Below are 15190 nucleotides of genomic sequence, written 5' to 3'. Positions count from 1 at the left end.
CTGCTGAGGTACATGAAAGATCACTTTTTCTCACAAGAGATCCTGAATTTGAAGGAGAAGGGAGTCCTGGAGGTCTGAGTGTTGTTTTGGGGTAATTCTCAGGCATGGGGGGGGGGGGGGGGGCTCTCAAATTCCAATTTCAGTCCGAAATGTAAGGTGTGGAGGATCCACTGGTTCGTGGATATGGACTGCCATTGGGTGAGAAACTGTGAGCCGACCCCCACCGGAGAGTCACTGCTTATCCGGGGTCTGTTGCTGTTGAGGCACAAGGATATTCCTGCCTCTACCCCCTCTCGGGTAGCTCCATCGACCAGTTTTACCTTTTCCCCTAAAGTCTTTCTGGGAGGACTGGTCACGAGGGGGGTGAAAAAAACGCTTCATGGCAACCTTTTGTTCGGGAAGTGATTTCTTCCTATCGGAGGCTTTATCCAGGATATCATCCAAGACTGGCCCGAACACATGGTGACCCTGAAAGGGGATGGCGCAGAGTTTAGTTTTAGAGGTAATGTCGCCTCCCCAAGACTTCAGCCAAAGGGCTCTCCTGGCTGAGTTCGAGAGGACTAGGGACCGAGCAGCCACACGAACGGACTGTCCTGAAGCATCGGCTATGAACCCTGATGCCTTTTGAAGAAGGGGAAGAGAGTCCAGGATCTCCTCTCTGGAAGTACCCTGGGAGAGATGTTCCTCTAATTTGCGAAGCCAGAGGACCAGGACCCTGGCGACGCAAGTAGATGCAATATTTGCTTTAAGCAGGTTTGTAGAGGACTCCCAGGACTTCTTTATGTGGCTCTCTATTTTTCGATCCATTGGATCTTTCAATTGAGAAGAGTCCTCAAATGGGAGAGGCGTCTTTTTGGTGACCCTAGAGACCTGGACGTCCACCCTGGGAACCTCCCAAATAGAACTGTCACCTTCTAGGGGAAAACGGTTTTTAAAATCTGAAGGAACACTAAGGCCCTTCTCTGGGGAAGCCCACTCTTGGAAAATGAGATTTTGAACATTTTCGTGAATAGGAAACCCTTTGTTAGTTTTGGGTTTCATGCCCCCAAACATTTCATCCTGTACGGAATGTTTTTCCTCCACTTCCTCAACCCCCATGGTGCTTCTTACTATGGAAACTAGCTCATCCATATCCTCAGAGGAAAAGTAATATTTTTTCCCATCAGGTTTAGGGGTGGATGTGGAGCCCTCATTCTCCCAGTTATCATCTGACTCAGAGGAATGGACTTCACCAGAGTCAGAACTAGGGCCATTTTCATCTTTTTTTTTTTTTTTTTTGGGGGGGGGTGGGGGGGAAGGGGATGCGACACTTGGGGTTGCGAGAAGGCCACTATGGAGGTTTGTACCTCCTGTTTAATCAGAGTTTTTATGCTGTGCAGGTGGGAGGGCTGTTCAGCACGTAATATGTCATCCGTACAGGGTTGACACAGGGTCTTCTTGTAGGCAGAAGGTAGCCGGGAGGCACAAACATCACACTTGCGGCTGGGTTTGTTCTTTGGGGCAGATACCTTTTCTCCCTAAAAGAGAGAAAGGTATAGTAAATGACCCATTTTAATATGGCTGAACAGTAAAGGGACCAGCCCAGCTACTCACGGTAGGAGGGTGAACGCTGGCATCTGCAGATGTAGCAGAGGGTTTGTCGCCATTCATGGTCAAGCTGTACACAGTCACACAGAGACAGACAGAATCTTACCTGGAGGCCCCTGACCAGGATATGAAGAGATCGAGGTTTCCAGCATTAATTACGTGCTCCTCCCCCTTTGGTCCAAAGGGAGGCAAGAGACGACCCTAACATGCCGGCGATCCTGCCCGCATGGAACGCAGGAGATGGCGCACGTTCCAGCGTGGAGTCCCAGGCCGCAAACCGGAAGTGCGTCACTGACATGACATCCGGCACGCGCGCGAACCCGGAACTCCACTACACGCCGGAGGACGACGCCGGGGAGCTCAGAGAGGACCCCGGCAGCAAATCACCGCCCCGCTTTGCCCCTAACAGAGGCGCGGGAGGAGCGAGAAGGAGGGCCCGAGTCCAAGAAGATGGAGACGGGCGCAGCCGCGTGGAGGAGGATAGGAACACCGCCCGACCTCGGCTGCCCGGCTGGTAAGAGTATCCAGGTGCTCCGTTCACCGGCCACGACAGCACCTGCAGAAACTCTTCATGCCCCACTGGGGGACAGGAAAAACACTGGAGATAGCAGGAAGGGGAGGGTTATTTAACCTCTTTGTGTTTCCTGTCCCCCATTAGGGCGGCGAGACATCCTCCAAGGTGACTGTCATGGAAGGTGACTAGAGAAAGGAGGGAAGAGTTTAGCTGCTAAATTCAATTGGCTCAGCTAATAGTTTTGCGCTCACCATGAACAATCAGGCACAGGTTTGTGTTTCAAAGCTGTTTTACGCTATGTCTACCAAGTTTATATTGCACTCTGCATAAGCATACACATTGCTGTTCATCCAGCTAAAAGCAAGCAGATATGCATGTAGTTGGCAATCTGTCACACAAGTACAAGTCCAGCAGCTTTATTCTGCCATTTCTAAATGCACCTAAAGAGGCAGAAAAATAATACAGGGATAAAACAGCTACTTCCCCGCATCATCCCAGAATATACATGGGTGAAACAGTGCTGTACCTCTTTTTGCAGTCTACCAGCGCCTCGTAGAGCAGTCTGAGGAGAATGTGCTTCTTTTCGGTGTTAAGATTCCAGTCAATTATCCATTTTCGAACCTGACATATATATAAAATACAGTAAGCTCTATCTGGAAAAGATATCAGAGCTTATACACATTATCGTGTGAAAAGGGCACTCACCTGGTCAAGATCTGTAGGAATGTAAATGATGGCTCCACAGGTAGCGGCCACCTTTATGAGGGCACAGTAGACGGTGTACCTGACGGGGGTGCTCTTATCCATGCCATGGAAGAGATTGCTCAACCTTTAAGGAATACACAATACTAGTACATTAGATATACTGTATACAGGCATTAACAGGCTGAGGATGCATCAGGGATGCCTGCAAAATATTCTCTGGAGTTTAACACCTTATCAACATCCACCGTACATGTATGGCACAAATCAGGAGCAGGCTCATGGTGTGGGCCCGCCCCATATCTGGGCATCAAAGGAGACCGATTCTTGTGTTAAAAAAAATAAATAAACCCTCACAGCTCCATTGACATAAAAATGTCACTGGTCTTGAAAAATGGTGACAATCAAAAGTGTTTTTCCAACATTTTTTATCACTAAAATAAACTGGACAAGTTTGGCATTGCCATACTCATAGTAACAAGGAAAATCTTGATGCCAGGTCATTCTTTTTTACCACACATTGTATCTCGTAAAAGCATATCCCAAAAATCAATCTCAGAATTGCACGTTTTTTTGGAGAGGTTTTTCATCCTCATGTGGAATGGAAAATAAAAACAAAATTATGGCTTTTGGATGAAGGGGAAGAAAAAAAAAAAAAAAAAAAAAAAAAAAAGGGAAATCGGCCAATTCAGGAAGAGGTTAAATTAAAGGTTTCTAAAATGTTACCTTTCTTTTTGTCATGGTCTACAATTGGAGTCGCTATGTTTCAACAATAAATTGGAGACTGATGGGACTAGAAAGTGTGACACCCGCAATATTAAATATAACGAAATGAGAACTGAAAATCATTAGCTCATCATTATTACAGTTTTGGCTACCTGTATATGAGGCTGACAATGGATAAACCAGTTTGGGCAGTGGCCACACAATATTAGTCTTGGCAGAGAAGACATGATATGCTTTTTGAGAAAACTAGGTTTGCATCTTGCAGCACACTGAGATGCCATTACTCACAATTGCAGCCTCAATGATGGACGTTCACCTTCCCGAAATTTGACAAGTTTCTCACATAGGCTTTCAATGAGAGCTTCCTGTTTGTCTGGCTCCAATATCAGTAACAGCGACACCACACTATTCATGACACTCTCGATATCTGTGAATGAGAACATTGGAGCAGCCATCAGATGACGGACATCACATATCATCACGTAACGTAAGGAAATTACATCTGTACCTTTATCATCCTCCTTTAGACAAACATCACAGGCCTCAATGATTTGGGCCAAGTCGATGTGAAGACCCCCCTCTGAATTCTCCTCTGAGATCTCTGCTCCTCTAGATTTCAAACACGCACGTAGCTCGGCAGCCTGAAAGAGAGGGACATTTAAAGGAGACCACAAAACCTTATCACTGAGGAGCAGTCTGCAGCACAACAGCCTGACACTGCAGTTCCACAGACAGTAGTTGTGCCCTTGGAAATATTCATATAATACAAAATTAAAACTATCTGGCCGCTTTCTTCCAGTACCGTCTACAACACATAACCCCTGCAGCCAATCATTGGGCTCAGTGCACTCTGCCCTGGCAACACCGATTAGTGGAGTGATTGACTGCAGCTGTCATGTGCTGCAAATAAAGATGAGCAGAAGAGAGACTCACCTGGAGCAGCAGGGGATTGGACAGGTATTTTCTGGAAAAACTAACATCCCCTATAAAAATGTCATCATTCACTTTGCTGGTACTGTGATGCACGGAGCTTTCTCAGCAGGCAAACATGCAGTGAAAATCCTGCTGTGCATCAGTCCTGTGTGGACTCACCCTGACACCAAGATCCCACGATAAGTATTGGTGGATTCATGAAATCCACAGATCAAACTTACTGTAAAAATATGTGATGTGTCACAGGCGTCTTCTAAATACATTTTGTATAAATTCCATAAGAAATTGCACAGGAAAATACCCTTTATTACAGTCCCCCTGTGCGGATTTTCGGCAGCGCTTCTGCACCACGGAGCCAATTGAGGGTGCTTGTATTTTTTACTGTAATTTGTTTTTACACGCTTTTCCTACACTGCTGTTTTGTCTTTCACATTTTACATTAAACTACCGTAGTTTGTTTTAGCTGAGTTATCGTACTTGGTTGTGATAAAGCTTTACTGATCAGGTCACAGGCAGATTACAAGCCTGTTTAATGGGTTTCTGCTGCCGAAATGCAATAAACAGATATGTGCCTTTTCTTTCTGGTTCTTATTTATGTCTATGGGGAAAATCCACAAGGGAAGCTGACATAGTGCAATAATCTATATTCCTCTGCAAAAATCAATTTCTGCAGTGTAAAAAAAAGAAGAAAAAAGTTTGAGATTCATATAAATCTCATCCATTTGAATTGAACTGTAATACGCTGTGATGTTTCTACATGCAAATATACAGTGGGAAAAAAAACACAACATAGTGTGAACTTAGCCTGAGAGTATATAGTGTCAATTCAGTCTCACCCACTGCTTATAGCAACTAATGAGTAATTACATGTTCCTACATCATATATGAAAGAATATGCAGCACACCCACTTATTACGGGTTCTTAAATAAGAATACACTCCAAGATATATAGTATAAGAAATCTGCCACTCCAGATAATGATGCAAAAATAATTTATTTCATGTAGTAACAACTTTGGTGCAAAAAAAAATGTGTTTCAGCCACAAACGGCCTTCTTCAGAACATTTAGTAGTTACACGAGAGTGGCAAGGAGTGTGAATGGCTGGAGTCACATAGCATAAGACCATACAGGCCACATGGGTGTAGAAACAGCGCAGGAGAATGGGTGCAGGAGAATGCGCTTCTCTGCTATGCACCATGCCGCCATTCTCCTGCGCTGTATCTACAGTACATCCACTTGGCCTGTACGATCGTATAAATACCGTAAATTATTTTTGCATCATTATATGGATTCCCAAATTTCTTATACTATATCATATATGCCAAGATTCATCTATAACGTGACCCCGGTAGAGAGGAAGTAAGTGAAGAGGTTTGGTAATCCACACTTACATCCTGACTGTTGCTTAACATACAAGCTCTCCTTAAATCTGCACTTGTTTCCTTAACCCCTTCATGACCCAGCCTATTTTGACCTTAATGACCTGGCCATTTTTTGCAATTCTGACCAGTGTCCCTTTATGAGGTAATAACTCAGGAACGCTTCAACGGATCCTAGCGATCCTGAGATTGTTTTCTCGTGACATATTGGGCTTCATGTTAGTGGTAAATTTAAGTCAATAAATTCTGTGTTTATTTGTGATAAAAACGGAAATTTGGCAAAAATTTTGAAAATTTTGCAATTTTCACATTTTGAATTTTTATTCTGTTAAACCAGAGAGTTATGTGACACAAAATAGTTAATAAATAACATTTCCCACACGTCTAATTTACATCAGCACAATTTTGGAAACAAAATTTTTTTTTGCTAGGAATTTATAAGGGTTAAAATTTGACCAGCGATTTCTCATTTTTACAACGAAATTTACAAAACCATTTTTTTTAGGGACCACCTCACATTTGAAGTCAGTTTGAGGGGTCTATATGGCTGAAAATACCCAAAAGTGACACCATTCTAAAAACTGCACCCCTCAAGGTGCACAAAACCACATTCAACCACATTCAACCACAGCAGCAGAAGCAACATGGAAGGAAAAAATGAACATTTAACTTTTTAGTCACAAAAATGATCTTTCAGCAACAATTTTTTTATTTTCCCAATGGTAAAAGGAGAAACTGAACCACGAAAGTTGTTGTCCAATTTGTCCCGAGTACGCTGATACCTCATATGTGGGGGTAAACCACTGTTTGGGCGCACGGCAGGGCTTGGAAGGGAAGGAGCGCCATTTGACTTTTTGAATGAAAAATTGGCTGCACTCGTTAGCGGACACCATGTCACGTTTGGAGAGCCCCTGTGTGCCTATGCATTGGAGCTCCCCCACAAGTGACCCCATTTTGGAAACTAGACCCCCAAAGGAACTAATCTAGACGTGTGGTGAGCACTTTGAACCCTCAAGTGCTTCACAGAAGTTTATAACGCAGAGCCATGAAAAAAAAAAAAAAATTATTTTCTCAAAAATGATTTTTTAGCCCGCTATTTTTTATTTTCCCAAGGGTAACAGGAGAAATTTGACCCCAAAAGTTGTTGTCCAGTTTCTCCTGAGTACGCTGATACCCCATATGTGGGGGTAAACCACTGTTTGGGCACATGCTGGGGCTTGGAAGTGAAGTAGTGACGTTGTGAAATGCAGACTTTGATGGAATGCTCTGCGGGCGTCACGTTGCGTTTGCAGATTCCCTGATGTGGCTGAACAGTAGAAACCCCCCACAAGTGACCCCATTTTGTAAACTAGACCCCCCAAGGGACTTATCTAGATATGTGGTGAGCACTTTGAACCCCCAAGTGCATCACAGACGTTTACAACGCAGAGCCGTGAAAATAAAAAATCATTTTTCTTTCCTCAAAAATGATGTTTTAGCAAGCAATTTTTTATTTTCTCAAGGGTAACAGGAGAAATTGGACCCCAGTAATTGCTGCGCAGTTTGTCCTGAGTATGCTGGTACCCCATATGTGGGGGTAAACCACTGTTTGGGCACACGTCGGGGCTCGGAAGTGAGGGAGCACCATTTGACTTTTTGAATACAAGATTGGCTGGAATCAATGGTGGCGCCATGTTGCGTTTGGAGACCCCCTGATGTGCCTAAACAGTGGAAACCCCTCAATTCTAAAGGTACCGTCACAATAAGCGACGCTGCAGCGATACCGACAACGATCCGGATCGCTGCAGCGTCGCTGTTTGGTCGCTGGAGAGCTGTCACACAGACACCTCTCCAGCGACCAACGATGCCGGTAACCAGGGTAAACATCGGGTTACTAAGCGCAGGGCCGCGCTTAGTAACCCGATGTTTACCCTGGTTACCATCGTTAAAGTAAAAAAACAACCACTACATACTTACCTACCGTTGTCTGTCCCCGGCGCTCTGCTTCTCTGGTCTGGCTGTGAGCACAGCGGCCGGAAAGCAGAGCGGTGACGTCACCGCTCTGCTTTCCGGCTGCCCGGCGCTCACAGCCAGAGCAGAGAAGCACAGCGCCGGGGACAGACATTTTGGAAGATGGCGGCGCCCAGGAAAGAAGACGGACGGACCCCGGGAGGCTCGGTACGTATAAGGGGGGGGGAGATCAGGGCACGGGGGGGGGGGGGGGAGATCGTAACACGGGGGGTGGATCAGAGAACGGGGGGTGGATCTCAGTACGGGGGGTGGATCGCAGTGCGAGGGGGTGGATCGCAGTGCGAGGGGGTGGATCGCAGTGCAGGGGGGTGGGATTGGAGCACGGGGGGTGGGATTGGAGCACGGGGGAGCGGACAGGAGGACGGGGGAGCGGAGCACAGGACGGAGGGGAGCGGACCACAGATCGGAGGGCAATCGGTGGGGTGGGGGCACATTAGTGTTTCCAGCCATGGCCGATGATATTGCAGCATCGGCCATGGCTGGATTGTAATATTTCACCAGTTTTTTAGGTGAAATATTACAAATCGCTCTGATTGGCAGTTTCACTTTCAACAGCCAATCAGAGCGATCGTAGCCACGGGGGGGGGGGGGTGAAGCCACCCCCCCTGGGCTAAAGTACAACTCCTCCTGTCCCTGCACGCCAGGTGAAATTACAGTTAATCCTTTCACCCGGCCTGCAGGAACGCGATTCCGCCATGACGCATATGCTGCGTCATGGGTCGGAATGGCACCGACTTTCATGACGCAGTGTATGCGTCAAAGGTCGGGAAGGGGTTAATACTGTGGAGTCTATGGGGACAGGTCGGCCAAATTTAATGTCATCGGCCGTGGATCAGATTCCTGGGAGTGTCAGGTGTAGTCACATACATGCTGATAAAAGGTTGGATGACCACTGTTACCCGCCAAACAAATGTGGAGTGGCTCCTCTTCCCAAATAAATGGGACAGTAATACATTTGTATACGGAGCCATAGTAATTGTGTAAATGACGTGCGGTACAGCTGAGCACTGACAGCACAGCCATGGTTCTGGCAGGACGTTCCTGGTACCCGCCTGATAGATTGCCCTCGGTCACTTCACTGGCACAAGGTCGCCCATGTATATCCATGATCTGGCCCAGCAAAACTTCCACACTCAGACTCCATTTTAACAACCGTATCTTTACTGTTATACATTTTCCTTAACACAGCGGAACACAATAGTAGACAGTACAAAATATGCCTATTCACAGAGATAACGTGTAATAACAAACTGTCCCTCACTTTCCCTATCCACACGTTACCAGTTCCTTTGCTCCAGGAGGTTATCCTCCCACGTCACAGGCCTGTCTGTCACTGTAGGGGGACGCTCCAGCCGAAGAGAAAACAACAGGGATCAAACAAAACTCCGTCTCTCAGGTCCAGACTGTAGTCCTTGGGATTCAACAGGTAAGGGTGGAATGTTCGGCCTCTCAACAGAGGACCCGCTTACAGTTCATGGGCTCCAGGATCTGTGAAGATGTCACTGTTGGGCGCTCCGCAGTGTGGGAGCTGGGAACAATCTGGATGTCGGCTGCCAAGAGATAGCGGTCAACCAGGCAATTTCTATATCGCATCTACAGGAGGACGCCAGCACACACAGACCTCTCTCTGCACACACCAGTTTCCCGGGCTCTCTTATTCCCTCCCCTTCCTGTTCACATGACATCACAGGGGGAAGTTCTGCCAATACTGTTTGTTTCTCTGTAATCACATTCGGCATAGGTATAACTTCTGGCCACACGGGGGCAGTGTCTGTCACAGATTCTATGTCAATGATAATAGAACAGTCACAGCCGGCCAGCTCACTACACGCCCCCCCAGCTTAAAGGTTGGCAGTCCCTGTCAACGACTGTCTCCAGGGCGGCGATGGCTGTGGAGGTTGTAGGACCCGGCTGCGAAAAAGGCCACACATATTGGTCACTGTAGGACTGTCCCGGGGGCACCCCTGCGGTGGTCCTCGTTCTCCGCCTAACGGGTGCTTGCCTCTTCCCCCGATCAGTCACCCCAGTCGGTAAGTCAGTCGAGGAGGTAAGGGGTTCAGACGTGTCAGTCAGGCGAGCAGGGGTAGGGATGTCTTCCACCTCTACACCCCCGGTATCGGTGTCTCCCACAGCATTAGTGATATCCATCTCTCTAGGTATTACAGGAGGGGGGTCAGGCTGAGAACAACAGGGGCGCAACATGTTGCGGTGCAGGGTGCGGAGGCTGCCGCTGTCTTCGCCTTGTACTTGGTAGACGGGGCCACCAGGGTACGGGTGTCCAATTACTCGATAGACTTCGGTCTCCCACTTGGGCCGGAGTTTTCCTTGCGGTTTCTTTATACGAACTAGGACCAGTTGACCCACACTCAGTAGGTCTTCTTGTACTGGAAGTGGATCAGCGTGGACCTGGTCCTGGATCTGCTGCTCCACCAGCCGGTAGACAGTTTCCATCCTTTGACGGTGTGCTTGTAGCCAGGAAGGATAGGTACCACAGGTGTCTTCATCAGAGTTATACAGGTGTAGCTCATGGATGCCTTTGCCTGGGCGGCCAAAAAGGAGGGTATAAGGCGTGTATCCGGTGACAGAATGGACTTGATTGTTATAGGCCCACAGCAGTTCTGGGAGGAATCGAGGCCAGTCGGGCTTTTTGTCTTCTGCTAAGGTTCGGATCAGTTGTAAGAGGATCCGGTTGAAACGTTCACACACGCCATTCCCCTGTGGATGATACGGGGTGGTCCTGGACTTCTTGATTCCATACATCTGCTGAAGTTCTTCAATGACTCGCCCTTCGAAACACGCCCCCTGATCAGAGTGCAGCCGCTCCGGACACCCGTAGACCCGAACGAAGTGTTGACAGATGGCCTGTGCAGCGGATTCGGCAGTCTGATCTTTGGTAGCAACAGCGACGGCGAATTTCGTGAAGTGGTCCACCATCACCAGACAGTACTGGTAGCCACTATTCGCCGTTCCAATCAACAGATAGTCCACCACCAACAATTCGAGGGGCCTGGACGTGCGAATAGCCTGAACGGGTGCACGCTGCTCAGTAGACTTGTGGAGTTCACATGTGCGACATCTTAGTCTTCAACCAGCTTACGGAGTCCTGGGCAAAAAATGAATTGCTGGGTCCACCGGAGGGTCTTGTCTATGCCGAAGTGGCCGTTCCTTCTGTGAGCTTCAGCCACCATCTCATGGGCCAGCTGCACCGGGATGACAACCTGCAAACATTCTTCCAGCATATGGGATAAAAGGGCCCTTTTCTTGTCAACAGCATAAGATCCAGGTCTTTCAAGATATTCATTCCGATTATTACTGGGGTCTCGGAGCCGAAGCCTTCCTTGATAACGACGATTCCTCGTTTCCCTAGGTCTTGTCCGCAGGCCTTCGTATCCATCCAGGCGACTCCGGTTACTGGAATGGGTAGGTTATTAGCCGCAATTATCTTAATGGTGGTATCTGGATCACAAGCAGTTCTTGGTTTGAGGTACTTTTCATAAAACTGTTCAGAGCTCGTGGTGACTTGCGACCCAGTGTCCATCAATCCTTGTACTGCAACTCCCTCCAGAATAACTTCAAGTGTAGGACTACTCGAGGCAAGAGTATTCCGTTGCTGGCTCTGTTTTTCTACACCCCATTCTCTATCCCCCCCCTGCTGCTCGAACCTCAGCTGCAGGGGGGTCTAGTTTAACGGCGGCCATTGTGGTGAGACCTGGCGTGGCGGCTCTGCTCGTGGATGTAGCTGATATTCCGTTCGTCGTGGTAACTGATGGTTTGTTCGTTGAGGACAACGATTCGCCCTATGACGAGGATCACCACATGACCAACACGGTCCTGCGGGACGGCTAGGTTGCATCCGCTGGTCTCTGTCGTTCTAGTGTTAACTGACACCTGTTGCTGTAAATCTGCTACCATCTGTTTCAGCTCCTCGGTGTCACTGTTGGGCTGTTTAATGTCTAATATGGATCTGCACGCAGCGCTTTGAGTCCCCACATCCATGACGGGTCCCCTAGAACGTTCTATGGCTTCCTGTTTGACTTCAGCGAAGGTGAGAGTCGGCGTCATCCGAATCAAGTCCTGTAGCGTACGGTTAAGATACTGGTCTCTCAGCCCTATAACGAATTGGTCTCTCAGTACCAGGTCACGAGGAGCTATAGTAGCCAGTTGTTCCCCTTTTGCACAGACTTGTTCAAGGAGTACCTGAAGGGCATTTGCATATTGGGGAATGTCCTCCCATTCTAGCTGTGTCCGTCTAAAGAACAGGTATCGCAGTGTTCCCTGGTACGTTTTAGGTCCATAGGTCTTTTCCAGCACCCGCACCAAATCCTCCAACGTACGCTGCCCCCTGACCGTCTCCAGTCTGACTGTCGTCCATGCCTCCCCCTCTAGCGTCAGTACCGCCATTTGTGCCAAGGTCTTAGGGTCAATATTATACATTTCTCCCAGTATCCGCACTTGTTCCGCCCATTCTGGTATGGGGTAGTTTCGCCCGCCAAACTTCCTGACCTGGTTTACAATGGACACCGGCGGCGGTTTCTGACTGTACACTGGGCCTGGGTGGGAATCCTGCTGGGCACAGATCCTGCCGACTACGCCAGATGAAGTGACCGAGGGCAAGGTCGCCCATGTATATCCATGATCTGGCCCAGCAAAACTTCCACACTCAGACTCCATTTTAACAACCGTATCTTTACTGTTATACATTTTCCTTAACACAGCGGAACACAATAGTAGACAGTACAAAATATGCCTATTCACAGAGATAACGTGTAATAACAAACTGTCCCTCACTTTCCCTATCCACACGTTACCAGTTCCTTTGTCCCAAGAGGTTATCTTCCCACGTCGCAGGCCTGTCTGTCACTGTAGGGGGACGCTCCAGCCGAAGAGAAAAACAACAGGGATCAAACAAAACTCCGTCTCTCAGGTCCAGACTGTAGTCCTTGGGATTCAACAGGTAAGGGTGGAATGTTCGGCCTCTCAACAGAGGACCCGCTTACAGTTCATGGGCTCCAGGATCTGTGAAGATGTCACTGTTGGGCGCTCCGCAGTGTGGGAGCTGGGAACAATCTGGATGTCGGTTTCCAAGAGATAGCGGTCATCCAGGCAATCTTCTATATCGCATTTACAGGAGGACGCCAGCACACACAGACCTCTCTCTGCACACACCAGTTTCCCGGGCTCTCTTATTCCCTCCCCTTCCTGTTCATATGACATCACAGGGGGAAGTTCTGCCAATACTGTTTGTTTCTCTGTAATCACATTCGGCATAGGTATAACTTCTGGCCACACGGGGGCAGTGTCTGTCACAGATTCTATGTCAATGATAATAGAACAGTCACAGCCGGCCAGCTCACTACACCAGGCCACATCTCACGTGTGACAGGATGGCAGCAGGTGACGGCTCCAAGTCCATGCACATTATGGCGGCACGACTGCGGCTGCCACGACCGCGGCTATCACCACTGCGGCTGCCACGACCGCGGCTATCACCACTGCGGCTGCCACGACCGCGGCTATCACCACTGCGGCTGCCACGACCGCGGCTATCACCACTGCGGCTGCCACGACCGCGGCTATCACCACTGCGGCTGCCACGACCGCGGCTATCACTACTGCGGCTGCCACGACCGCGGCTGCCACGACCGTGGCTATCACGACCGCGGCTGCCACGACCGCGGCTATCACGACCGCGGCTATCACGACCGCGGCTATCACGACCGCGGCTGCCACGACCGCCACGACTGCGGCTATCACGACCGCGGCTGCCACGACCGCGGCTATCACGACCGCAGCTGCCACGACCGCGGCTATCACGACCGCGGCTGCCACGACCGCGGCTATCACGACCGCGGCTATCACGAGTGCGGCTGCCACGACCGCCACGACTGCGGCTATCACGACTGCGGCTGCCACGACCGCGGCTATCACGACTGCGGCTGCCACGACCGCAGCTGCCACGACCGCGGCTATCACGACCGCGGCTGCCACGACCGCGGCTATCACGACCGCGGCTATCACGAGTGCGGCTGCCACGACCGCCACGACCGCGGCTATCACGACTGCGGCTGCCACGACCGTGGCTATCACGACTGCGGCTACCACGACTGCCACGACCGCGGCTATCACGACCATGGCTATCACGACCGCGGCTATCACGACTGCGGCTATCACGACCGCGGCTATCACGACTGCGGCTACGGCTGTGGAGCACGTCTGCCACACACGGGGGAGATGGAGCAAAGCTAGTGCGAGCGACAAGGGAGCCGTTACCCATAGCAACCAGTGACTGCAGTCACTGACCCCAGCCGCAGATAACAGGAGCTGTCCGGACATTCCCATACCGGCACATGGCTGCTCTGGGCCCGTGTATCCGCCTTCCTGCTATCGCCAGGAAACAATAACCATTGTTGAAAGTATTTCATTAGCCTGAAGGTTACTATGCGGTTTTCAGGCAATACACGAAGCCTGCACGTCTCCATATGCGGCGGCACTAACAGTCCCAGCAAGTCCTGCGGTTTCGTCATTAGCCACCGGGGCTCCATACAGCGTCCTCACTGGGACCAGCGCCGTACAGAGCCGCTCACCTGGTCCTCCTCAGACACATCAATAAAGGCAGGGACGCTCATGGCTGCTCTGTCTGCTGCCGCACGCCGCCAAGGAACCGGAAAAGGGAGAGGAGCCGGCAAACACTTCCGGGTCAGGACGAGAACGCATGACGTCAGGAGAGCGGCAGTACCGGGAGCGCATGCGCCGTACAGAAAAAGTGTCCGTACTACATGGGAGACCCGGCCGGCGACCATATTGTTGGTGGGCATGGCCTGGTTGATATGCTCTGTGTGTGCGGAGCTGCTGCAGTGACGTACCTATGAAGGTGGTACAGGCAGCAAAATCCAGTCGTCTTTAGAGGGGCTGTCCACCATTAGGGACACTTTTTGTTGCTTAAGTGCATGTGCCACTGACCGGAGCTAAATACCATTTTTGCAATAGCTTTTCGCACTACATGTTGCACCTCCGCGTTAGGCCGGCTCACACTTGTGAGTGCAATGCGAGAAACTCGCGCATCAATCCTCGGGACCGGCTCCATGTATTTCTCTGCAGCTGACGCTTCGGTGCCGGGTATTGCTGCGGGAGGCCCGCGCTCCCCTCACTAGTGTGACCCGGCCTTAAGGTACCGTCACACTCAGCAACTTTACAACGAGAACGACAGCGATCCGTGACGTTGCAGGGTCCTGGATAGCGATCTCATTGTGTTTGACACGCAGCAGCGATCAGGATCCTGCTGTGCCATCGCTGGTCGTCGCTGAAAGTCTAGAACTTTATAGGTACCATTACACTAAA

General features: G+C 49.7%; 1 protein-coding gene across 1 annotated transcript in view; it reads right to left on the bottom strand.

Annotated features, from left to right (window-relative positions):
* The window catches only part of EIF3M (eukaryotic translation initiation factor 3 subunit M), a 71085-nt gene extending 56530 nt beyond the window's left edge, over window positions 1-14555 (bottom strand). The window contains exons 1-5 of the mRNA XM_069740591.1: window positions 14437-14555; window positions 4038-4170; window positions 3818-3956; window positions 2807-2930; window positions 2628-2722 (exon numbers count right to left, since the gene is read on the bottom strand). Coding sequence (XP_069596692.1) covers window positions 2628-2722; window positions 2807-2930; window positions 3818-3956; window positions 4038-4170; window positions 14437-14478 — 533 coding nt within the window. The 5' untranslated portion in view covers window positions 14479-14555. The remainder of the gene's footprint in view (window positions 1-2627; window positions 2723-2806; window positions 2931-3817; window positions 3957-4037; window positions 4171-14436) is intronic.
* Between the last annotated feature and the right edge of the window lie 635 nt (window positions 14556-15190).

This window comes from Ranitomeya imitator, chromosome 9, assembly GCF_032444005.1.
Source record: "Ranitomeya imitator isolate aRanImi1 chromosome 9, aRanImi1.pri, whole genome shotgun sequence".
Classification (NCBI taxonomy): Eukaryota; Metazoa; Chordata; class Amphibia; order Anura; family Dendrobatidae; genus Ranitomeya; species Ranitomeya imitator.
The sequence above is the reverse complement of the archived record's forward strand: the minus strand, read 5'-3'. Positions and strand labels throughout refer to the sequence as shown.